The sequence below is a fragment of the Pygocentrus nattereri genome, chromosome 26 (genome assembly GCF_015220715.1).
Source record: "Pygocentrus nattereri isolate fPygNat1 chromosome 26, fPygNat1.pri, whole genome shotgun sequence".
NCBI lineage: Eukaryota > Metazoa > Chordata > Actinopteri > Characiformes > Serrasalmidae > Pygocentrus > Pygocentrus nattereri.
Window position 1 is genome coordinate 19,404,725 of NC_051236.1, and position 25,276 is coordinate 19,430,000.

A 25,276-nucleotide genomic window follows, 5' to 3' on the forward strand; every position below is an offset into this window, starting at 1 on the left:
CATACTGTGCTAGAGGAATGCTACAACTCTCCTGACAGCAGTTTCAGAAATCAAATAATAGGATAATTTGATAAGACTGCCTTTCTTTATAAAGCTCAAGGTCAAAAAGGGACAAACGTTTAGCAGCAATCTCTCAAAGCATAATTTAGGTGTCCACCTGGGGCTGTTTCAGAAGTTATACACACACCATTGTTTTTTTCAGCATTACAGGCCATTTATTCTGGCTGCATAGATGTCATCCACAAAGGCACTTCACTTGGGTGAACCTGGTGCCTTTCCCTTCATTGCACGTTACAGGTTTTAAACCAGGAGACCTTTCACTGCACTGCTCCCGCATTGCTCATTAGTTGACCGAATGGCAGACAGTGACAGAAGTGGAATGTTTATGTGAAATGGAGTCCTCTATTCCTGTGCTTTCGCAGGCTTTTTCCTGAGGGCCTGAGGTCATAAACACAGACAACCATTTATAGTGCTTCCTGTATTGGCACAGTATGACAAACAGTTACAACTCAAGTGGTGATGGTAAACAAACTTCACCAAAAAAAAAAAAAAAAAAAAAAACAAAAACCACGAGCACAGCAGTCCAGCAGTGACTGACAAAAACCTGATGGAAGCTCTAACCACTCTACTTCTCTGGAAGCAACTTCAAGGGTTAAAACTCTTATATGCGTTTTGCATCTTTGGTCCAGGACAGTCAGTGAGATATAAAAGGTTCATTAACATCTAAAATGGGGAAAGCAAGAAATGAACAGATTGTGGTTGAATCAGAATGGCTTTCCGAACAGATTGAATGAATTTGCATATATTAATATCTATAAGTTCCAACTGTAAGCTTCTAGTAAACAGCAAAAAAAAAAAAAAAAAAATTCCGAGAAGTGAACATCAATAAGCAACAATTTTCTAAAAGGTATTACACTGCGTATGAAACTTCAGCATTAAAGCATAAATCTCCAGCTCCATATAGCTTAATACACAAAAGTAAGCAGCATATGTAGTCAAAAAAGGCATATAAATGCTATCTTTGGCTGGAAATGATGCAAGCATCATTAATGTGTGTGTATCAAAAGGCAGAGAGAGGCGGTGCTCAGCGGCAAAGCGGGGATTTCAAGTTTTCTATACAAATCTGGCAACATTTGAACTAGCTTGTCATGATGCAAGTGCATGAAACATTGACATATTTCACCTCTGAGCTTCAGCATAATTCTGTAAAATGGTACCCTTGCTTTCAAGGCTGCTTTGTAGTGCATTAAGGTAAGCTGGTGGAAAAGTATTCAGCTACAGTGTTTTTTTGTTTATTTGTGTGTTCTTTGAGGGTTCTACAGAGGGGTTTCATGTACAGGTGCTAACTGAAGCTAAAGAGAAAGGGCACTTTGGAGAAAATAAATTTGCAGCTTTACTTTCAAGTGTCAAAGCACCTTCGGAAATCTGAGATATTTCTTGACCTTTAAGGCAACTTGGTTCTTAGAATGGTAAAAAATGTCAAGCTAAGCAGTTGGTGTAGTGCTGTTCAATATGTTTGACAGAACCTAGTGTTTGGAACCGGCCAGATCATCCAGGTCCGAATAACAGAAAGGAATGTTCCAAAATATCCTCAAGAGCTGAGATGGCTCAACAAGACATAAAAAGGAGAAAAAAAAAAAAAAAAAAAAAAAAAAAAAAAAAAACATAAAACACATACAAAAAACACTTAATAGTAAAACAAATGATAAGACCATCCAGTTTGCTTGTGCTGCCTACTCTCAAAAATAATCTTTAATCTTAATTTTACACATCTAAAATATATATGTATAGTACCCATCTATAGCATTATAAAAGAACTCTCCTGAAAATAGAATAAACTTTCTTATAGATAACGTGCAAATCTGGACCGGAGTAACAGATATGCAGAAGGCATCATAAAATGTTTGCTCTGAAAGGTGGTTTTGAGTGTTCCTGGAGATAGTCTGGTGAATCGGAGGGGTTCTCACCACCTTTCTGTATGAGAAGGCTTGGGTTTGAGCAGTCCAAAACTTCTTGGTTCTTTTTATAAGTAACACCAGGAGGACCCCCACTAGGGGGCGATATGAGCTGCACGCTTTCTGTCTGAGGCAGCAGCGGTGTGGAGGTGAGCCAGCCGAGTTCACTGGACTGTCCTGGGCTCAGGGATGTGCCCAGGTCTGAAGGAAGTGAAATTTCTCCAGCCTGAGGAGGCTCTTTGGGGTAAGGTAGAGTGCAGCTCTCGGTTAGGCCATCTGGGCCTGCAGGGTGGTCTCTAGACTTTGAAGTTTCAGAGTTTGGGCTTGCTGAGCCCCGTTTCCCCCCTCTGCTTTCCACTTTCTGAGCACACATGAGATGATTCTCAGGATTCTTTGAGCTTAAAGGTGTGTCCTTCATTTCCATGCCCTTCGAGTGGACTGGATTGGCTTGTCCTGCTTTGTCCTTCCGTTTGGTGGTGGTGTTATGCGTGTGTTGGACCCTCAAGCTGCAGTCTTTAAAGAAAGGCCTGCAGAAAGGGAAAAGTGGAGGGCGATTGGGACGTACTGACCCAGCAGAGCCAAACTTCATCTTGCTCTGGCTCAGGAAGTGCCTGCGCATCTCCAGTGGCAGTTTGTCCAGCTGTCGTCCAACTTGCAACGGACTGGGGAACAAAGATCCTTGACAGGCTCTATAGAAGTATCTGAAAGACGCACATACGCACACACACACGCACACAGGTGTATGAGAAGACTGAGTGACTGAGTGGCACTGCATATTGTAAAATCAATACCAGTGGTATAGCATCCAGGTGTGAAGGGTATGCTTTTGCATACAGGCCCATGTTTTGTTGGGGCCGTTGACTTGCCTCTACTTCTTGTGTTATCAAAGCATATAATCTCCACCACTTCTTAGCAGATGAAGAAACATTCCTAAGGCTATCTTGCATTCTGTTTCTTTGCCAGCCACAGCATGTAGGCGACAGGTGGATTGAAATTTACACCATTACCACATTGGATGTTTACATTGTAACTTATTTGACCTCATAAGTTTAGTTTATAAAGAGGTATCTAGCTGATATCAAAACTGACCAATTCATCAAATGATGCTCAAAGTTAGATTTCATTAAATCTACATGAGTACAGTGTAAAATCAGCTTGATCTTAATGTTTATTGGTACTTCACTAAAACACCTCCCATGAGCTGTCTGCTGTGTCTTTGGTCAAACTTTTAAGTTCACAGACTGACAGCTTTTTCCAAATTTGGTCATTAGAGGAAAACTGTAAAAGACACCCAATACTGAGACTGAGTCTCAGCCCTGTTCCTTGCATAGTGATTTCTCAGAATCTTTAAATGATCTTATGTACTGTAGATGATGAAATCTTTTTTGAAGTTTTTTATTATCCTTGAATTTGCACATGCAGGGTGGTGAGTCCCTCCCCATCTTTACTTCTGAAAAACTCAGCATGTCCGAGATGCTCTTTATACCAATCATGTTACTGACTGCCATCCCAACTTTTTTAAAACATGTTGCAGGCATCAAAATCAAAATGCACATGCCAAAAATCATGGGACAGAAACTAGTATCATATAGGACCCCCTCTAGCATGGGGAAGTGCAGCAACTTGATGTGGCATTGATTGATTGATTGATTGATGCGGCATTGAAGTGGATGGAAGACACCTACAGGGATGTTGAGCCATGCCATCTGGATAGCCACCCCTAGCTCTGTGATATTTGTAGGTATCTGTCTTTATTTACACTATGCAGTGTCCCAACTTCTTAGGAAATGGGGTTGTTGAACAAATCAGCTTTGAATTTGTTTCCTTGCCTCAACATCAGCAGAACACACACACACACACACAATTAAATCAAAGACACCCATGTTTACTGAGTTGACAGTCATCTGATATGTACAGTTTCAGTGAAGTCTGCACCATCTTTAGATAAGGTTTTACGTGTTTGTAACTTTGCCACTACTGTGTCTTTCTTAACAGCCTCTTGCAGTCATGCCTTTGTTAATATAATGGCATGAAAAGGGCAAACTCTCTATAGAATCGATCAGATCGAACCTCAGATGATAAGGTTCAGTTGACTTCTGAAATGATCACTGAATCATATTTTTGATCTGTACTGGTAAACTGAAAACTTTCCCTGATCAATGTAGTTTGAAAGTGATGGCGCCACTGTACCAGTTCTGTACTTTACACCTGGTGCATAGTTGGAAGTCAGTTTGCGAAATGTTGAGTGTTGCAAGGTTGCAACTTTCTTGTTTTCTACCATTATATAATAATATTATTAGCCCTATAAGTATTTTCCACTATTGTGTCAGGTCTTGCAGAACTTGCCTTGTGTTTGTCTGTGTCTTGGAATAAGATAACCCCAGCCCAAAATCTCTGCATATGGGCCCTGGAATGACTTGTTACACCACTGATCTATACATTCAATGCAAGCTCTTAATAAATAGCCAAAGGCCAAATACCCCTATGACGTGGAATTTTATCAATAAACCATAATTTTGAAATTGTATTGCAAATGACCCAAATGAACACTCATTAAGCATTAAGGCCAATAAACTATTCATTACTCAAATGTAAATACATAATATATAATTTCTTATATAGCCACACAAATATACATAGTTCAGACTTTATCTCCATGGACCAAACATGAAAGCCCTGTGCTATCAAACCTCAGTCCAAGATTCATGAATTTAACAAAAGTGTTGGATGTGAGCACTCCACCAACCCCTCCCACAGTGGGATTCTTCACCATCTTCCAGACAACTCACTGTTATGGATGCCAAAAGCTATACTTACATACAGACTCATACATAAACACAATTGTAAGAGTGCGTAAAACAGTCAAATGCAGTAAAGCATACCTGGGCAGAAGAGCAGCAATCGGAGTGATGATACACATCAGATAGAACAGAGGGTCACCCAGAAGTCTTTCCATGGTCCAGTAAGGGTTGGAGGGGGAGTAACAGGTTGGGCAGGAGGCGTTGTAGCACAGGGCCACCATGAAAAAGAGTACTATGCTGAACGCAATTGATGTCCAGTTCATCCAGGTCTGGAACACAAAAAGAACACAAAGGGCAAAGACATCAACTGACAGAATTATAAGCCTGTGTAAACCTGTAACAAGAATACTGCTTTACGTATGCATTTTATCATCTGACAAAAATGATGCACAAAGCTATTTATCTGTGTAGTAAGCATTATAATAAATACAAATAAACATTAAAGCATTGTGTTAGCTGGTGGAAAAAAACAAAATTATATATAAGCCAATTTCAGAGTAACAGAACTTTTACACCCTAACCCCCTAATACTACAGACTGAACACAATAAGCACACGCTAGCCTCTATTACATCTTAAACCGCCTGAATCAAGCCCATCTCTCTGGTACACAAGTTAATTTCCTTGAGCAGGTTGGAAAATGATGCACCTGCCAATCCACCTTTTGGAAACATTTACTCTTAAAGTGCAGCACTGGCCATGAAGAATGACCTCGTACACACAAGAAGCCGTCGTGTTGGTGAAGACGGCTGAGCCGCCGGGGGCATTTTTCACGCACAGAAACTTGTCAGCTGAAAATTTACAGCAGTGGTGTAATGGAAAGAGCTCTAATCCAATTCGGCCTCATAAATCTAAAATGGGCTAGAGAGCGAGAGAGAGAGCGAGAGAGAGAGCAGAAGAAGGAGCCTGGTAGGCATAAACCACACACACACACACACACACACACACACACACACACACACACACACACACACAGCCCCCCCCCCCCTCCCAGGGCTCCATCTGAGGAACATATACCACAGACCACTTGTGTGTGTATATGTGAGAATGAGTGGTGGAGGCTGGGCAGTGGCTGGCTGCTTTTCTTGTCAGGCTAATGCTTCATTTCTGATGGCGCAGTGTCTCCTGATTCAATCCAATCAACCCAGCTCAATGCATAAATATCTTGAGCCAGGTCAGTCTGCCTGCACTACCACAGCTAACAGCCTCATCACATTCCTGGAGAGATGCTTTCCTGTCTGTACTGTATTCTGCAGTACAAACACAGAGAATGGTTACTGCTGAAAAACTACAGTCATTTCACCAGCTCCTCACATTTCCTTACAACTTTGTCTAGAGTTTTGATACAATACAATCAGATAATAATCTTTATATTGTACAAAAGTCAGGCACACAGTGTGATTGTAACATGTCTTTAGGTCCAATTTGGTTGTCATCTACAAACCTTTAGGATTGGACTGAGTTTCAGCTTTAGTGGCCATAATTTGACATTTGTGAGGTAAGCAAAGCCCCATCACTACCCAATCTGTGTCCCCTGCCCATTGTACACCGAAAATCGAACATGAATGGCTTCTGAAGTGTTTTTGTGCAAAATCATAGGTTGTAAATGCTTCATAAAAAAAATACATACAATTTTTTGTACACAGACCAGCACAGAATATTTCAACACTGCTACCATATTATTCGGTGCTTCTGAACTCCAGTAACAGAACTTTCTAACAGCGCCCAATTTACGTTCATGGCCTCAGTAAACATGAATCGCTTCATCCAATGAGCTGATCAGCACACCAACCAGTCATCACTCAAGTCGCTGAAATGTCAACCAATCAGCGCTCAGTAGCAGTAATGCCAATCAGCACTAAGCAGTAGCAATGCCAGCCAATCAACACCAAGTAGCAGTAGTGCCAGTCAGCATATCATAGTGCTAAGGCAAGCGTCTTATTGCTCAAAACCTTTAGAAAACCAGAAAACTTTTTTTTTTAATACATTTTTTTTTATAAAATACATCCTCCCTTCCCACAAAAAGGTAAAAATGTTAAGATTTTTCATTTTCAGTAGTATAGCTCCATTCAGCCCTATTCATTAAATACTTGCTCACAAGCATCCTCTATCATTTTGCAATCATGCCTTTGATGTAACAGTAGAAATAGGAAGTGGTCAGGCGTAACAAAATGGTCATATTCATATTCTTAACTACGTGTGCATTTTGCTGTCTCGCCTGCTTGGCAAGCTATCCAGCTAACACAGAGCTTTCTGTGATTATTTAGTAGTTTTGTAAAACATGTTTGTGAAAACATCCTTAAACTGTACTAGCATTACAATAACAATAGCATGAACAAAGCTGGGCAAATACAGGCTCAATTACAAATGGCTTTCTAGTGTCATTATATACACATAACTGCTTCTCCACACAGACAGTGTATTATATGTCTAAATGAAAGCCATTTATATTCATATCTAACAGTTAGTGTACTGTTCGGGTGTATAAGCCACAGTGCACTGACCTACTCAGCCTTATACTCTGCTCTCAGGCTAAACCAAAATGAAAGGAACAGCAAGTTTTTGTCCAAATTCTTTTCATCTCTGCCCTTAAACCTAAATGTTTCTTCTGACAGAGAGAAACTTATAACCAGGTTGTATTAAACTAGGAAAGACTACTTATACAGTGGTTTCTGTATTAAACACTGCTTTATAGTGATGTGCACAGCAGGTGCATGTTCATGATTTGCTATTAGAGCAGATCTAATGAAATATGTTTCCCCAAGCTAAACGTAACCTAATGCAGTGTACACATGTGCAGTGCAAATCAGGCAGAGGACCTGCCTAAAGGAACAATGGATTTTGACATTCCAGAAATTTTGTCCACTTGTCAGTTTGTGCAGATCTCTCAAAAGTTCTATGCAATCTGCATAAAAACAACCACTACACCAAACAGGTGAGAACAAATAACATAAGACAGGCAATAAAGGCAACATTTTATACAGTTACGTCTATATATGCCAACTCAGTTTTGTGTGACAAATTGCAAGGTATAAAAGTTAATAAATCCATTAGGCAGTGAAACCATATTGTCCTACCTTAGACATAAATCTCTTGGCTTCAGTACAGTTGCACAGCATGGCAAAAGACTGCAATGATGCTGCAGCACATTTGCTCAGTAGCTTACAGAGTTTCATTGTTTCCAACTAAACACTTTTATAGGAAATTATCAATATACATAACTATCAATTTGTTGCGTTTCATGTGCAGTGTAAGCACCCTTGTCACAGCAGGTCAACAGCACTGAGCATATAAATCACAGGATTTGGTCTTTCCCAATAGGCAATTCAAATGTTCAGCACAAGCCATCACCAATGTACAAAATTTGGGATATTTGCCTTAAAACCATAAAAGCATATGGAGACAGAATCTTAAAAACCACATTATAACATTGTAAAACACATGATTACGCTACAGTTTTTTCAGTCTAACATACTTAAGTGATACTTAAGTAACACCATATGGCATAATGTTAACTGTGGCAAAGACACATCGCCACTGATGTGAAGCATTACTCTTATGAAACAGCAAAAGCTACTTCAGTGCTAATAGCACCTCTGCAGAGAAAAAAGGTTGCGAGTTTTTCCTCACCCAGGTTTTAGTTTCAATGCCCAGGTGCAGCAGAATGGTGAAAAGGGCAAGTGTAGTGATGGGAGTGCCCCAGGTGAACAGATCCACGTTTGAGTCTGCATACGCCTACAGACAGAAAGCAAGACAGAAACAGATAAGCTTCAAACAGAATCTACAACATATAAACAGATTATACAGAAGTAGTGATTTTTGACCACAGACTCACAAAGTAGGGAATGAAGAAGCAGATAAGGCTTTGGTAGAAGGCATCAATCATATTCATCCAGAACATGTACGGTTTATACTCCTGTGAAAAGAGGGCAGACATCTCAAGTTCACTGGCCTGCTCGGGCAGCTGGCAAAATCTGACAGAGCAGGCAGCAGTGTGTTTCATTAGAATACTATAGGATGGCCTTCTAATGGAGCAGCAGAATGTGACGGTTCAGGGCCAATAAACTCAGCACAGGCATATTGGGAGCAATGCAGTGGCAGCAATTCCGGTTTAATTGCCCAGTGTTGGACAATCCCAGCATTCTGTGCACGGCTTATTGGATTTTATAAAAGATTTCCCCAGTTTGATTACCATTCCCTAGTGGTGCTCCTCTGGGCCATTTCTTCTTTCATTTCTGAGGTAAAAGGACCGGTATAGAAATATCGCTCATGAAAAAAAAGCAATTACACTGTATGGGGAACATATTTTCCCCTTAGTTAAAGAAGAATTATTGCAGACACAACATTTTGAAGATACCGATATGCATGTGTGCCTGTGTGCGCATATGAACACAACAATGAGGTTACTCACTTTTATACAGCTACTGGTAGCACCATAGGAATGAATTTAAGCCAGTGCTTATTGCTTTTCTATGGTCTCTTCTTGGTTTGCATGGGATTCTAATAGGGTTTTTCTTTTTGTCTAAAGCAAGGCTTTTGAGGCCATTAGCTGTCTCTTCGCCAGCACGTGTTAAGGTGGTCCGAGGCGCTCAGTTGGCACCTTTTGCCTTGGGCCTGAATTCTTTAGATTGAACCTGTTTGTGTTTCCAGTGTCAAGCAACTGTCTATGGAAAACAATGCTCCTGTCCCACCCACTGAAAGTCATATGCCAAAAACGCAATGGCTGCAATTTATCTACACTAATGGAATTACAGGTTGATTATGACAAATTGTCTACTTGTTATCATCAGCCTGTTTTTGGCAGTACTCCTGTCACTGATCAGCAGCATTGGTATTGTGCCATGGCTAACAATACTGCACTGACTCCTCTATGCTGTGCCGTGATGAATAGGGTGAAACATCATCAGGACAAAATTTTTCTTGCACCCCCCACCAACATCCACTTCTAATGTTTGAGTGCCTCGTTCAAAAAGCAGTCTGGAGTGAAATATTCTAAACAAGCTGTTAGCTTTGGACCGAAATCCTCAGGGACATTAGAGAGAAGAGAAAAAATAAAAAAATTTAAAAATCAGCCACTCATGCCAGATATCTGGATGGAACAATATTTGTTTACTGATAACCAGGAACAGCACAATGTTTAAAGAAAGCATATTTTGCATTTTTCCTGTATCGTGTTTACAGTGATTACATCTGTATGGTTTAATGTACCACAAACAGTCGGAATTTATTTTTAAATGACCAACTTATTTTTAAATTTTCCAACCTCTCTATATCCCTTAGAAATAAACACACTATTTGTTATTGTGCTTTTAAGACTGACAGATGTAAATTTCTGATTTGCTGCCCTGTATTGTGCCTCATTTAAAAAGCAGCACTGACTGAAACACTCCTTATAACTTCAGTGTGAATGGGTGGGGCTAAACAGCTGCAGGCTGAATGGGTGGATGTATGTATATGCATGACAGCACAAAAATAATGCATTCAAAACAGACATTTTGCTGCTTAGTTTCCATAAATGGACCTTATGTACTGGGGAGTGATCAGTATTATTTGAAGCTTTAATAGTGTTAAAGTAACTACTACAGAGTATCTGCAGTCTGCAGTTACTGCACTCATCTAAAATGTTGTTGGCTGAACAACCAGTCATATGCAAATATGTCCAAGTTTCTATAAATGAGGACTGAGAATATTTTCAAGAAAAGAAAAGTCAGTTTTTTTTACATAATGTCCCTTTACAGGGAAAAAGGTACCTCAGAGTTCTGTCCACTCATATAGAGTTGAGGTAGTTCCTGTAGGGTCTCTGCTGACACGTCTTTGTCCAGAGTGCCAGTGATGAGCTGGGGGAACGCAGAGAACATCAGGTTGAAGAAGATAAGATACCACTGATCAATCATGGCTGACCCGGAGAACCCACAGTAGAACTGATACCAGAAGATGAGGGCCACAAACATCTGGAGAGGGAGTTTTAGGAAACACAAGGAGAAAAATAAAGTAAGGACAAAGGGGAAAAAAAAGCACCACTAGCCTACAATGAAGTATGCAGCTGTTGTCTCATTATGAGCAATGCATCATCATTAAGCGGAGGCGCTCCCAGGACCACACAAGGATAGATCTTCATTAATAAAAGAGCATATAAAGAGAGAAAACACCAATGCTTAAGCGCTACTCATTTTAAATGGTTGACGGCAAAAGAAAATAACTTCAGGGAGGTCCATGCAATGTCATCTATAACATGTCTTTATAGAAAAAGCCAGGACCTGGGGAAGTAACTACGTTAAAGTCAGAAGTCCCAACGCATTTTTCATGTGCACTATGGCATTTTCCAGCAAGACGCAGGATCAGGAAGGGTCTGTGAGCTCGAACTCTATGATGGGGGGGAATGGTTATATTATTTAAATAATAATAATTTTCACAGGTGTAAAAAGTTCACTACACTTTAATCAAAGATTACAGAAATACAAGAACTTTGTCTTTTTGGATTGGTTTAACAAATTATGCTTAATACAACCAAACATCTGAACTAACAAAGCAAAAAGGTCCATTTTAATTTCAGGTTGACTTTAAGGCAGTGGTGTTGTGAATGCAGAGAGGCAGTGGCCACATGATTTATTACTTACCTGTACATACAAAGTGTTTCAAAGTTTGGAAATGGGTTTTACCTTTGCTATAAGCACATGAAAAGATGTTTTAAACCTATAAAACATGCACAATTACTACCACCATCATCATAATCATCATCTGCTTAGTCCAGATAGGGTCACGGTAGGGGGTGCTGGAGCCTATCCCAGCTGTCATTATGTGAAAGACAGGATACACCCTGGACAGGTCGCCAATCCATCGCAGGGCAGACACAAATACCTTAAATCTTAAATTCAAGACTGCCCAGCACTCAAACTGCCCCTAATGATTGTGTTCGTGTGGATATTTTCCACATTCTTCAGCTGAATCAAAAACACTACTGGTTGCAAAAGCTGGCTTGCAAAGTTTGCTTTTGTAATTGTGCACTGACAAAGATGCATGCGTCAACGGTTGGTATAGCGTAGTGAGTAACACCTCTGCCTTCTATGCTGTAGACTGGGGTTCAATCCCCTACTTGGAGTACCCTACGCTACCAATAAGAGTCCTTGGGCAAGACTCCTAACACTACCTTCACCTACCTGTGTAAATTGATCAAATTGTAAGTCGATCTAGATAATAGCGTCAGCCAAATACCATAAATGCAAATGTAAATTTTATGCTGATACACTGCCAGGAATGGAATTCTCTTTGGAATTGCATCTCCCTGAGGAATAGTTGGAATACCTTTTTGCCCCTTCTGTACTGATCAAGTATCTACTTTTGAGCAGAACTGTATTCTTGGAGTGAGTATCACTGCAGGGTTTACTTACTCACACCCCTATTAGAGAACGTAAATAGTCAACTTCAAGTCCTTACAGCATTTTTGTAGAAAAAGTAGAGGATCATGTTGGCTAGACGGGAGTAGCACCAGTGCCCATGAACCAGAAGCAGCTTCTGCAGGTACTGAAACCGAGGGAGGGCAAAGTCACTCGCCATTACTGCCTGCAAACACAAAACACGATCAACATCAGTGACACAAACACACTAGCCAAGAAAACAAATCCCTGGAGCACTGACCAGAACAGCTTGAAATCACTCCATTTAAGATCACCTGAAACATGTGAAAAAAATTTGCATATGCATATAACGAAAGCAAAAACAAACAAACAAACAAACAAACAAAAAAACAACAACAACAAAGCCTTGTTTGAAGAATGAAAATAAATAAAATCAATCAGATGAATGGCATTTTTGCAAAAAGGGAATTGTGAAAAATGTCCCACACATACATCACTCTTGTCCCATTTTCTAAGACATTTGTGACAGCTGCATGCACCAGACAGTTATGTCATCCATCAGTCACAGGGTTATACATTTAGCCTGACATCTCCAGCACCATCTTTTCCATTGTCAGTCTCTTCCTGTCAGTTAGGGAGAAAAGCCTTAACTGCAGTATTAAAGTTGGAGAAGACGAGGACTTTTCTGATCGGGGTCTAAAGGATTAAGTGGAGATCAGGTTCATAACAGGAGAAGCTTGTTAATCATGCACACTGAGCTCAGCGGGACAAGGAGGAAGTTAAGTGCATCTTGAGACTTAATGAGATGCCAGTGTGCTGAGTTCCTAATGAAATTATTAATCAGGCCAGAGTCGTTTTTAAGAGGCAGGAGACAGGAGAATGTTTAGCAGATGCGCTCGCAGTGCACCGTGCCTCTTGCTGCCTCACCCTCAGGTTAATTGGTGTGCTTCCTCATCAGTATGAATGTCTTGCTCCCGTGTCCGGGTTGCATCATCTGGCACAGAAAGGGGACTTGCGTAGATGGAGGTGGTTGGAGGGCAGCAGTTGTGCCAGGGCTGATGTCATTGTGCAGGGTTTGTTTCCAGCGCAGGACAAAGGGTAAGGCCTGGTGAGCTTGGCATATGCTGCACATTGACCCAATGCCAGCCAGCTGGTGCTACCAGTATACTAATTAAAGGGAATTTCTGCATAATTAAATTTGTAAAATGTAAAGAAAGTCGTTCAGAGTGGTTTGATGTGAAATGTGGTGGTGATGGGGCTGAGACATTTGAAGCCCTTATACTACATTTTCCTTGTATTTTACTTTTCTATTAAGGTACTTAACATTTTCCAACATCTCTTACAATTAAACACGCTGTTTTGGTACTGTGCCTTTAAGACTGATTTAAGACAAATGAGCTCTGTTCTGGATTTGGCTGTCTTGTATTTAAATAGGAATAAACAAAGATAAACTACTGTAGGCTATGCGTAAATGAGCTGGTTCTCATGACATCACAGAAACAATTCATTCAAAACAACGGTTTCCATATTTGGAGGGTATGAACTTTGTTTTCAGGATTTACCACCATTTAATCATTTTCAACACTACATTTATTAACTCAAGACACTTGTGGGTCCACTGTTTATTTTAGATAGCAAACCGAACTGATGTGCTTACAAAAAAACACTCCACATAGCTGTTTTCAAAGAATTCAATGACCGAATTAATTGAAAACAGAATTCTCCATTAAGACATAAAACGAAATAATGTTTAGATAAATGTAAGAACTGTGTTATCAATATAAAGGCATGTTCGCTTGCATTTTTTAAAAATTATTTTTAAAGCAAGTTGAGCACTGCCGTACCTTGCAGAATGTCCATTTTCCAAAACGTGATGGATCTGTAGAGACTGGGCTTCTGTAAATGCCTTCTGTTCCACCTTTTATTAGACAGTCAAGCTTTTTTAGAATATTTGAACATCTCTCTTTAATTAATGTTTTACATTATTAATTTGCTCTGTTGCTTTAGGTGATTTAAATGGATTATCTTTAATACTTTAATTTCTTCCATTACTGGTAAACTTCATCAGCTGTCTTTAAAGCACTTTTAGTTGCCATCAGCATGAAAAGTGCTCTATTAAGTGTTCTCCTCCTCCTGTTTCTTCTTCTTCTTCACTTAGGTTTTCTCTTCTTATTGTCTTTTTTATTATTATTATTATTATTATTATTATTATTATTATTATTATTATTATTATTATTATGATGATAAATGATGCTTGACCAGGGAAGTACAACTTGGGCCCTGGAGTACTGTAGTGCAGCCATGTTGATTTCCCCACTCAAATACACCTACTAGACCACATAATTTACAGCTGAGTTGCATCAAGTGTGTCCGAGCAAGAAAATCATTGCACCAAGCTGCACTCTGGCCTTCAGGATTGAAGATGGATGCCAATCACCTACATGCAATTATATATACATAATTAGTGAGGTTAAGTCAGTTCTGACTCCTAGCCACCGTACAGTGTTTCTCCAGAATATGTTCTCTGTGATTGTATCCATTCTATTTGTAACTGGTGCCATTTTCACATTCTCCTTCAGCTGGTCATAACTGTCCTTTCCAATAAATTGGTTCTTCTCATATATGTCCAACGTGAGAGATTCACTTTAGTTATCCAGGTTTTCTTCTTCATCCAAGGTACTCTCAAAAGCCTTCTCCAGCACCACAGTTTGAGAACAATACTTTTCCTGTCCTGCTTTGTAATTGTCCAGCTTTCACATGCGTAAAGGACCCCAAAGAAGACCACATCCTGGACAATTCTGATTTTTGTATGTAGAAACACTTCATTACATCTGAGGATCTTTTCGAGTTCTTGTGTGTGTCAATCTGTAACTGTTTCAGTTCTTGACAGATGAATCTGCTTTTAACTGACCCAAGTAGTCAAAAGATGTCTGGCACTTCCACATCTTCACAATTACAACACATCTACAAAAGCATAATACCTGCAAGAACATGCAGAGCCTCTTACAGCATTAATTCAACAGCTGCTCTGTTAAACTATCCAGTGGTCACCTTACTGTGACTTTGATTCTATCCCTTTTCTCTCATCCTGAGCAGTCTCCTCCTTTGTTTCCCCTTACCTGCATGCCCTCTTGTCCCGAAATGCCCACTCCAACATCCGCCACCTGGATCATGCTGACATCATTAGCCCCGTCACCTAGGATTAATGAGAGAGAAAGCAAGAGAGAGAGATTCTTTAATAGAAACGTAGCACAGTATGGGAGTGCTCAGCTGAAGGAAATAAACGATGAAATAAATATTAAAAAAAGCATAAGGCAACCTCAGAAACTGGCCTTTGCAGTTAGCTGGCTATGAGAACAGTAAGTGTATTCTGGGACTCACACTACCTCAATATTAAACAGCTCTAATGCACTTTAAAACAATATCTCTACAGCTACTGTAAAGGTGACTTAAATTTAAGTAATCAGAGAAATACAGATAAAAGCTCACCAGAGTAGAGAGGAGAGCTCCAAATATTTGTTCAAACCTGACAGGATGTCACTTTACAAATTCCAAATTTGTCAGGCTCAGGTTGGTTTCAAATTCCACGTTCGGATTTTTTCAGCCTGCCACTTACTTTTAACAGATTTGATTTTGTTTTTCTCCATACTTCACTCTTTCTCTCTACTTTTAATACCTTAGAACTACTCTTATTCTGGCATGATGGAGCAACACACTTGTGTTCCTGACAGACTAACACAGAGGGTCCATGAGTCCCACGCTTGTAACGCTTGGTTTGAATACTTTTTCAACGCACTCACAGTCGTCAGATTCATCTACTTGGAAAAGGATTCAAAAAGAATTTGGCAAAGGACACCTTTTCCTTTGTAACTGAACTGTCTACTATTGTCATCATCTCTCCATCACAGGAAGACTTGCAGCAGCGCACACCATATTTTAGTGTTTTTTTTCCCTCCTAACTCAGTACTTCTCTCAATTTTAACAAAACAATCCTACATAGTTCAGCTTTAAGGAGAGCTGTTTGAGGCTGAGGAGGATTTGGTTGCTCTGCTGTATTCACTCAAAGCCTTCACCGATTACTTTCCAATAATCAGCTGCAGCCAATTCCTTCACAATCCACTGCTGCCTAATGTTGGTACCATATGCCATGGTTACTGGAAAATTTTACTTTGGAACTGAATATAGCAGCACATAATTGGTTGCTACAGCTCACGTTGCTCATCTGTCAGCAGTGTGCCCTGACTAACATTTATGACCAATAAGATTTTTAGTCTTTCAAACCAGCCTTTGTAAGAAGCAGTGTCAGGCAAGTATGTGTTTAGCAGTCACAAGATACCAATTCTTAAAATCCTGATTATAAAAGTCTGTTTGGCCATTGATGATTGATGAGTTTGTTCATTCCAAGGTAAAATAGATTTTCAACTTACTACAAAAAGGCATTCAGTGACTTTAATAAGCATATAAAAGTCTCCCTCTCTCTACACACTCACACATATATATCGCTGCTGTCAGACCAAAACCTTGCATCTCCAAAATGTCAACATGTATGTAAAACATACATTACTTTTAATATAAGTCAATGGAACCAGACTTTTTCCAAATGATTCTGGGCCATTTATTTTGGTCTGCTCATCATGAAATTTACACTTTTTGAATTTACGTCAAAATTACGTATTTTGAAATTACGTCAAAAACGGAAAAACATCAAAAATGGAGATATGAGGTTTTGTTCCGACAGCAGCAATATATACTGTCCTATGTTGCATTCATTTCACATACACAGTGACTGATATGGTCATAATTTTCCTCTATTTATTGTTTGTTCAGTGTACTGAATACCAATAATTGTGAACCCAGCATAGTGGATCACATTGAGCTGTGAGCTGAGGGTATTGCTACATTCCTTCAAATCAGCACAGGTAGTAAAGCAAAAAAACAAAAACAAACAAACAAAAAAAAACAGGGGTTTAATGACAAAGCCTTTCTTTACCTCTTGGAACACCAACAGAGCATAATACAATAGTTACCTGATTTGGTTAGCACAAATAAGAACAACAAAAACAATCACTGTTTTTTTTTTTCCACCAGTCAAGCTATTCAATTGCCTGACTGAGTACTGGCCAAACAGCTGTCTGGGGAGAACACACTGTAAACAGTACCCTTCTGCACAAACAAATACAGTGGCCAAATTCAACATGATCATTTTTGGTCTTGGAGGAGGCTGAGAATGGGATGCTGAGATGCTTTCATCTTAAATACCGTTGCATCCATTAAAGGGGAATTCCATAGTTTTTTTTCTCTCAAAATTTCTGCTTTTTAAACAGTTCAGCTTTTAACAAAGTAATTCACTGTTCACAGCACTGCTGATGGGATCTAGACATCTAAAATTTATTACACCATTTCACATAAAACACCTCTGAATAACTTCACATCTCAACCACCGAATAATGCAGAATTTCTGAAAAATCTTTGCAATTCTCCTTTAATAATTTGGCAGGAGGAAGGTCCCAAATCATTCACTGATGCCTGAGGCCTCTCTTCCATGACCACAGTGGACGTTTCAGTCTACTTCCATTTTCTTCTCTTCCTAAACTACCATTTGAAAGCTATAAATATACTTGTGTCATTCAAGGCAGCAAGACATTAAAAAGTTTGTTAAATAAGAGACACAAGGATTTAAACCTCAAAACGACCTCTGATGATAATCTCTCCTCTCTGCCACAGGCAGGTGGACCAAGCCAGAGTCTGCTTGGATCTTACATTTCCATTTTCTCTCTCTCCCTCTCTCCCTCTCTCTCTCCCTCTCTCCCTCTCTCCCTCTCTCCCTCTCTCTCTCTCTCTCTCTCTCTCTCTCTCTCTCTCTCTCTCTCTCTCTCTCTCTCTCTCTCTCTCTCTCTCTCTCTCTCTCTCCCTCTCTCCCTCTCTCTCCCTCTCTCTCTCTCTCTCTCTCTCCCTCTCTCCCTCTCTCCCTCTCTCCCTCTCCCTCTCCCTCTCCCTCTCCCTCTCCCTCTCCCTCTCCCTCTCCCTCTCTCTCTCTCTCTCTCTCTCTCTCTCTCTCTCTCTCTCTCTCTCTCTCTCTCTCTCTCTCTCTCTCTCTCTCTCTCTCTCTCTCTCTCTCTCTCTCTCTCTCTCCCTCTCTCTCTCCCTCTCTCTCTCGCCATCTGGGTAATTAGGCAGAGTGCTGCGTGGGCTTGTAAAATGTGGCACTCTGCAGAGAGGACAGCACAGACACAGGTTGTCCACTCACTGCTGAAATGTTTACTTGGCAAAACTGGGCACTATTAATTTCCAAATTTCACTTGCAGAGCAAGAAAGTACGAGACACGACAAAAACGAGTAGCTACGTTAGGCATTATTACGGTGCTGGACTGGCTTTTCTGAGGCATGGTCATAAGAAATAATTAGAAAGCAAGTCTGATGCAAACCCTGCTTCAGAGTTGCAGTTCTACTTATATATAGCAAAGAGTGAACACCACACTTTTAGAACTTAATCCGCGATTATTTATTTATTTATTTTTTACAAAAAATAACTTTCTTCTTTGGAGATTAATGAAAGTCTCTTGCTCTGTCCAGAGTGTGCTGACATGTCTGATAAGGAGGAGAGGCCAGAAGGTCAATGAAGAAAGGAAGTGTGATGCATTGAGTGTGCTGCATGTATGACGCAGCTTTTCAAAGGTAGTAGAAATTTGAACAATTTCCCCTCTTCGCTAAAATCATATTGGTTTAGCTAAAGATAACTTTGCTTCTTTGGGTTTTAGGGTGGAGCTATATGGCTAATATAGCTAAAAACATAATAGAAGTTTATATCCCGACACTGTGCATCAGGCAAATGCCATTTCAAAATCACACACCAGCCACAAACCACATAAAGTTATTAAATAATCTCAAACAGAGTTCATGTGGTTTCAGACACTGTATGACATTTATAATGATTAAACTGGACAAAAGCACATCACATAGCTAAAAACAATCTCATTACACTTATGTTAAAAGGTAAAGAACAGTTTTGATGTCCCCTGTAAAGTTACTGTTTTGGATAGTGATGATATGCATTTCAGGGCATGGCACTGTTAAAGCCCAAAAAAGGGGAAGGAAATTACGCAAGTTAACAACTTGAAGGGCTTTACTAACAAATTGACTGGTAAAACTGTATTTTTGTATACAAAGTAAAAAAAAAAAAAGCACAAGTCTGTTAGAAATGGCCACCACCCTGAAGACTGACTTGTTCTTAAAAGCAAATCTCTTCACTTCAAAAAAAATTAATACCTTTTCATCACATTCATTCTGCTTTTCATTCCATTTTTGTCAGTTTAGCTGTTAATTTCATTTTTTCTTATATTAAAAAATGTATTAAAGTGGCAAAAACCACTTTTTTTTTTTACACAAGTGAGCCTATTTAATGGAATGAGGTAATACAAGAATTAGATATGCAGTTTTAGAATATGCACATTTTAAAAAATAAATGTTTTAAACTAAAAATATTTAGAAAAATATCAGTGACTATAAAATGCAGGGCACCGTTTTGTTTTGATAGGATGTGAAAAAGCTTTTGGGACTGTCCCACAAAATGCCAGATAGACCTCTGTGATCTTTTCAGTTCATAGGTGGAGTTTTTAGTTCTAGTTTAGTTAGTAGTTTCCAAACTTGCATTTCTCCTTTGTCATATTTTTTGAATGTGTTCTGTGGGGATCTGCGTTTTAGCGTCTTCACTATTCAGATTTGTTGTTGAAGTCATTTATACAAAGGTAGGTCAGCCACAAAACGATAGCCAGCTCCACTTACACTTACTTTCTGTACATGCTAAAGGTTCTGTATACTCCATAGTAAATTCAGTCCTAAAGCATAGAAGAAATGCACACATTGATGGTCACAGTGTAATATTTACCTATGGCCAAGGTCATGACCTTCAGCTTGTTGCGCACCAGTTTGACCACCATGCTCTTCTGGAGGGGTGTGGAGCGGCAACACAGCACTGACCTGCAGCTCCGAGCCACGGCCAGAAACTTATCCTCCAGGCTCTTGTCCAGTGCGTAGGCCAGGGTGCGCCCATCGATCACCAAACCCAGCCGGTGCACCAGAAATGGGCTGGAGGGGCCAGAAAAGGCCGGAGAGCAAACGGGAGGACCGGTGAAGCGGAGAGCAGTGTAGTCCTGCTGGAAAGCCTTCGCTGCATGTGGGTCTGCTGAAGAGCCACAGAGAAATTTGGCCTGGATGTAGTGAAGGCTTTCATCTAGTAATACAGCACAAGCCTCCTGAGAAACACACACACACACACACACACACACACAAATAGAGAAGACAGGTCAGAGTGAGAGATCAGAGCAACGATGCAGGCTGAATCTCTGGAGCACCGGACAACATCTGGCAAACAGATACTGCAAGTGCAGGAAAGGTTGAGTCAACTCAGGAATGTGATGAAACATCTTAACAATCTTAAACAAAAAAACACACTTTTACATTTCCAGTCAGACCAAAGACACTTCCAACCAGCAGAAGCACTGGATAAGTGCCTCTGTCCAGAAGAAAGGTGGCAACACAGCAGCTCGGCAGTATTTTAGTTTCCAAACAAATAAATGTGGAGAACCACAACATTGTGTCACATTACATCTGTGTGGAATATGATTATCATTTAAAATGACCAAGTACTATTCGAAGTGATGTGTTTATTATATGGTAATTATATGACCAGTAATGGAAATGTCACCTATTCACTCAGAGTCTGATTTTTACATGTCAAGTTTTCTCTATTCCTGTGCCTGAAACAGACAGATGGCAATGCTACATAAAATTTACAGTCTACACCAGCTAGATTTTCTTCACTGAACAGAGGAAATAAATAAATAAATAAATATATATATATATATATATATATATATATATATATATATATATATATAAATATATATATAATAATAAATAAAAAAAAAAAAAAAATATATATATATATATATATATATATATATATATATATATATATATATATATAAATATAAAACTATCAATCACCAATCAGAGGTCCGCTGTAACGTTTACAGACCAGATGTGCAAAACATAAAAGGTTTATTCAACAAACAGCATGCTGATCATAAAAGCACAAAGATTAAAGAAAGCACACAGCAGACCACAGCTACAAGACTAGGTAACACTACTTAGGTAGTGTCTGTTTATAGACATTTTTTAGTTTGTCTACCTGCATCGCAGATGTAATATGAAGGTTCCACTATGTTAAATAGCACTAGTCCTTTCTGTAGCGCTCACACATAATTCTTCGAATTTGAATCATGATGATTGACAGAATTATCAAACACAATGATATTTATTTAAACTTACATTTTTTCTTCAAATTTAGTTCTAACAGAGGAAAAAAGCAATTTAACATAGAACTGAAGCTGTCCTGAGCTGATATTTGGCCATACTTTCACCCATGAGGAATATGTAGAAGCCAATTTACAGCAAATTCAACACTAAGATACTCAAGCTTCCTGTCTCAGCATCATCACCAAGATTTGCCAAATACTATACCAACTGCTCATAACTGCTATTAAACACAGAAAGGTCAAGTATGTTGTATGTTTAGCGAGCCATTCTGTGTTATACTGTATTGTATCGCTTGTATCGTGGTCCACATCATATTATGGAGTTGCAACCCTTACTCAGCTCTAGCTGCTCTACACAGTTACACAACTACACAGGACTCTGCAAAATTCTTTTCCGCCCCCCCATTTGTTTTATGCACAAAAGGTTCAAAACAAACCTCCTGGAGTGCCATAGCGTGTTTTCTGTGTTGAGGAAGGAAGGGTGGACCATCTTCATAAGATCTCATTCAAAATCAATACAGTTTGCTCAGTTGGGGAAATTTCCACTTTCAACAGAAGGGAGACTTCTACATAGCGAGTAATGTGAAAATAAAAAAAACAGAGAAGGAAAGAAAGAATCAAACACTTCCAGCAGGGATCGGAACATCCCGAGAACTGACATCTTGTCTGCCATCCAGGCTGGCTGCATGACACCTGCAGTGGCATATTTGTAAGATGACTCACTCAAATAGACCCGTCCTGATCACAGTCAAAACAACTTTCTCTGTCGTGCCGTTTTGACCAAAGGCTGGAGGGACGGGTTAAGGGAAAATGACTGAATTATGTGAGTCACTCAGGAGAAGGTTTAACATTCTTACTGGTACTCATTCTATGTAAGATGCAGATATAGGAGCAAGAACTGATTACCATAGCCTTAAAATGACCGCAGTCCATAATCAGAACTAGGGCTGTAACATTTTGAATGTTACTTAGCAGCAAACTATAATGCTCTATAAAGTTCAAATGATTCAATCATTCTGTTAGTTTGCAATCCACAACAGGAGCTTCTATTCCTCTATAGCTTCAGTTGCTTGTTGCACAGATCGCACAGCTTGTTACAATTACAGGGGAAGCAAATGGAGAGGATGATGGAGAGGAAGCAGAGCTATGATTGCTATAATCATCAATAGTGAACAGATGAATCAATTATAGAAATAATAATTTGTTGCGCCGCTAATCAATATGGTCACTTCAGCTACCTCAGAAATTATAAGACAACTAGAGAAAGTGAGAAAAGATGTAGTATGCAGTATGAAGAGCTTGGGCTGGACCTGTGACTCTGCGTTTAGGGTGATTATCTCCTCTTCTGGGTCTAGCAGTTTGCAGGCATAAGCGATGTTGATGGCTGTCTCCTGTTTATCCCCCGTCAGCACCCAGATCTGCAGCCCTGCTCTCCTCAGAGCTGCAATAGTTTCCGGTACACCGTCCTGCAGCCGGTCTTCGATACCTGTTGCTCCTGTTCACACACACACACACACACACACGATATTTCCTTATGACATACATATACATATATATATATATATATATATATATATATATATATATATATATATATATAAAATGTATGTTAACAGGTCAGGATTTCAAAGGGTCCTAAGCAATGACACCTGGCTTAAATGTAATGTTGCTTTAAATGAAATCTAGCAGTGAGAGAATGTTAGTAGATTCCACTCTCAACTCCAGAGGTGTAACAATGCACTCAGTCCATGAGTCCATACTGGGTTTCTCAATTATCTATTCTCTCAATGTTTTGAATAAAAAGAAAAATGACCATCATTATCATGTTGTTGCAGATATTAAAGATGGCACATGAGTTGCTGGAGGGATAAACTTTGTTAAAACTATGCAGTTGTATTTGACAGCATAAATAATATCCCTTTTCCATAACGCAGTCTTGCATGGCGATCTTATAATGAAACAATGAACTACCAAAGAGGTAAGATTTCTAAATAACCTGAAAATGAAACCTAACCTACAAACTATAAAAAGGTAGAAACTAGCTTTAAACTTCTCTTCCAGATCTTTATCAATTTATTTAATGACATGACCCAAAATCATGACCTAAATCACAGGTAGTAAGAAGGCTTCTGGCATGGAGCAAAGAGCCATATGCCGAGAAGTTTTGCTCTATGTGATGAAGGCATATGATGAATTTATTCATTACCAAAGAGCTGAGTGTGATTATTTCTCACCTAACAGATGGAGGTCAGTCTCAAGCCGTAGTGCAGATTCAAACAGCAACTCTTCTCGCCCCTGGATAGCTGTTTCGGCCTCCAGGTGGCACCGCAGCCAACCAGCATATTCCTCCTTACTGAGGACCTGAAGAAGACATCAACACACAGCTGACCAAAGAATCCCTTTAAGTAAGACTTTTCATTAAACAAACATGGTGTGATAAAGCTCTACATCAAGCTAAATAGGCAAAAAATAAATAGAAGCTTATACCCCACCAATCAGCACTGTGGAAACTAATCACTGTTTAAAATGGCTGTATTGTGCCAGAACAGTTCAGTTGAATTCAACAGAAAAAAGGCTCCCTTTACTCTTTGCCTTGTAGCTCCGGTGCAAAACTAAACAAGCAAACTTCAAACACCAAACATGTCTCAGTTGAATGACTACATTTGAGTAGAGGATGGCTACATTTGAGTTTTTAAATTGCTGTTTATAGAAATGTCAGCTTTGAGAAACAGTTGTTTGTCATAGCTTGAGCCACTAACAAAAATGGAAAACTACCAACCTTACATAAAGTTAATCAGGAGGATCTTTTTCAACCCTCCAATAAACCTGGTTATGGTTTATTCAGTTGATATCAACAGTTTGTAACGATGTTGTTTATATGATCACATGATGTGTTACTGATGTTTTCACAGGCTGTTTCATGAAACTTGTTTTAGGAAGCAACTAAAATTGCATGAGTTGCAAGTTTAGCTGTCATACAGCTCAGAAGGAGCTCCACCCACCCTCCTCCAATGAAACGGAAGAGATCATTCTCAAGTAATCCGGTGAACTAATATAATATAATCATATAATAATATTTTTCAGGTCTGTGCTACGTTTTTAAAACAAGCTCGGACCCTGTGTGCCGGCAGTCTCTCCATTTCCAGCACTAATCAGAAATGTGACGTTATTGTGGTTAAAATATTACAGTTTAGTTTAACATGTGTTGTTGACCAAGTATTTAAAGAATGTGTTTCACTTAATGAGGATATACTTTAGACAAATAGTTACAAAACAACTACAACAACAACAACCTATTTATTTAAAGAGCACTTTTCATACCAATGGCAGTTCAAAGTGCCTTACAGACAGGTGAGAATGTTTTACAGTTACAACAGACTTGACAATGACAGATCAAGATAAAAAGAGATGCAGAATTGTAATTTAACCCCAAGTTAAAAAGACATGTTTTCAAAATGCTCCACAGTTAAGAAGCATAATAACTGAAAGATGCCTCTCCATGTTTTCTGTATTTCACAGAAGGAATTACAGAAGGCCAGTATCTGCAGATCTAAGATCACATGTTGGAACATATACACACAGACATTCTGTGAGGTACACCGGCACTTTAAAGTTATTTAGAACCTTAAAAACTAGCAGCAGAACTTTACAATCTATCCTGAAAGATACAGGTAGCCAGGGCAGATATTTCAAGATGGGAGAACATGATCCCTTTTTTTGTTAGGATCCATGCAAACACCTCACTCATGTGGGCGTTTTTCCCAAAACATTAAGAACTGCAGTTGTGAAGCCTCTCTAAAGCCTCACTGGCTTTCTGTCCTTAAAAGAGGATTTCACTTGTTCACCGAA

The 25,276-nt window shown here is 39.4% G+C and overlaps 1 protein-coding gene across 1 annotated transcript in view; it reads right to left on the minus strand.

The window, feature by feature from the left end:
- Positions 1–1,728: 1,728 nt before the first annotated feature.
- The window catches only part of atp10a (ATPase phospholipid transporting 10A), a 67,997-nt gene continuing 44,449 nt past the window's right edge, over positions 1,729–25,276 (minus strand). The window contains exons 12-21 of the mRNA XM_017718791.2: positions 23,662–23,788; positions 22,738–22,922; positions 19,996–20,362; positions 15,230–15,306; positions 12,190–12,315; positions 10,506–10,706; positions 8,591–8,671; positions 8,386–8,490; positions 4,838–5,025; positions 1,729–2,656 (exon numbers count right to left, since the gene is read on the minus strand). Coding sequence (XP_017574280.1) covers positions 1,894–2,656; positions 4,838–5,025; positions 8,386–8,490; positions 8,591–8,671; positions 10,506–10,706; positions 12,190–12,315; positions 15,230–15,306; positions 19,996–20,362; positions 22,738–22,922; positions 23,662–23,788 — 2,220 coding nt within the window. The 3' untranslated portion in view covers positions 1,729–1,893. The remainder of the gene's footprint in view (positions 2,657–4,837; positions 5,026–8,385; positions 8,491–8,590; positions 8,672–10,505; positions 10,707–12,189; positions 12,316–15,229; positions 15,307–19,995; positions 20,363–22,737; positions 22,923–23,661; positions 23,789–25,276) is intronic.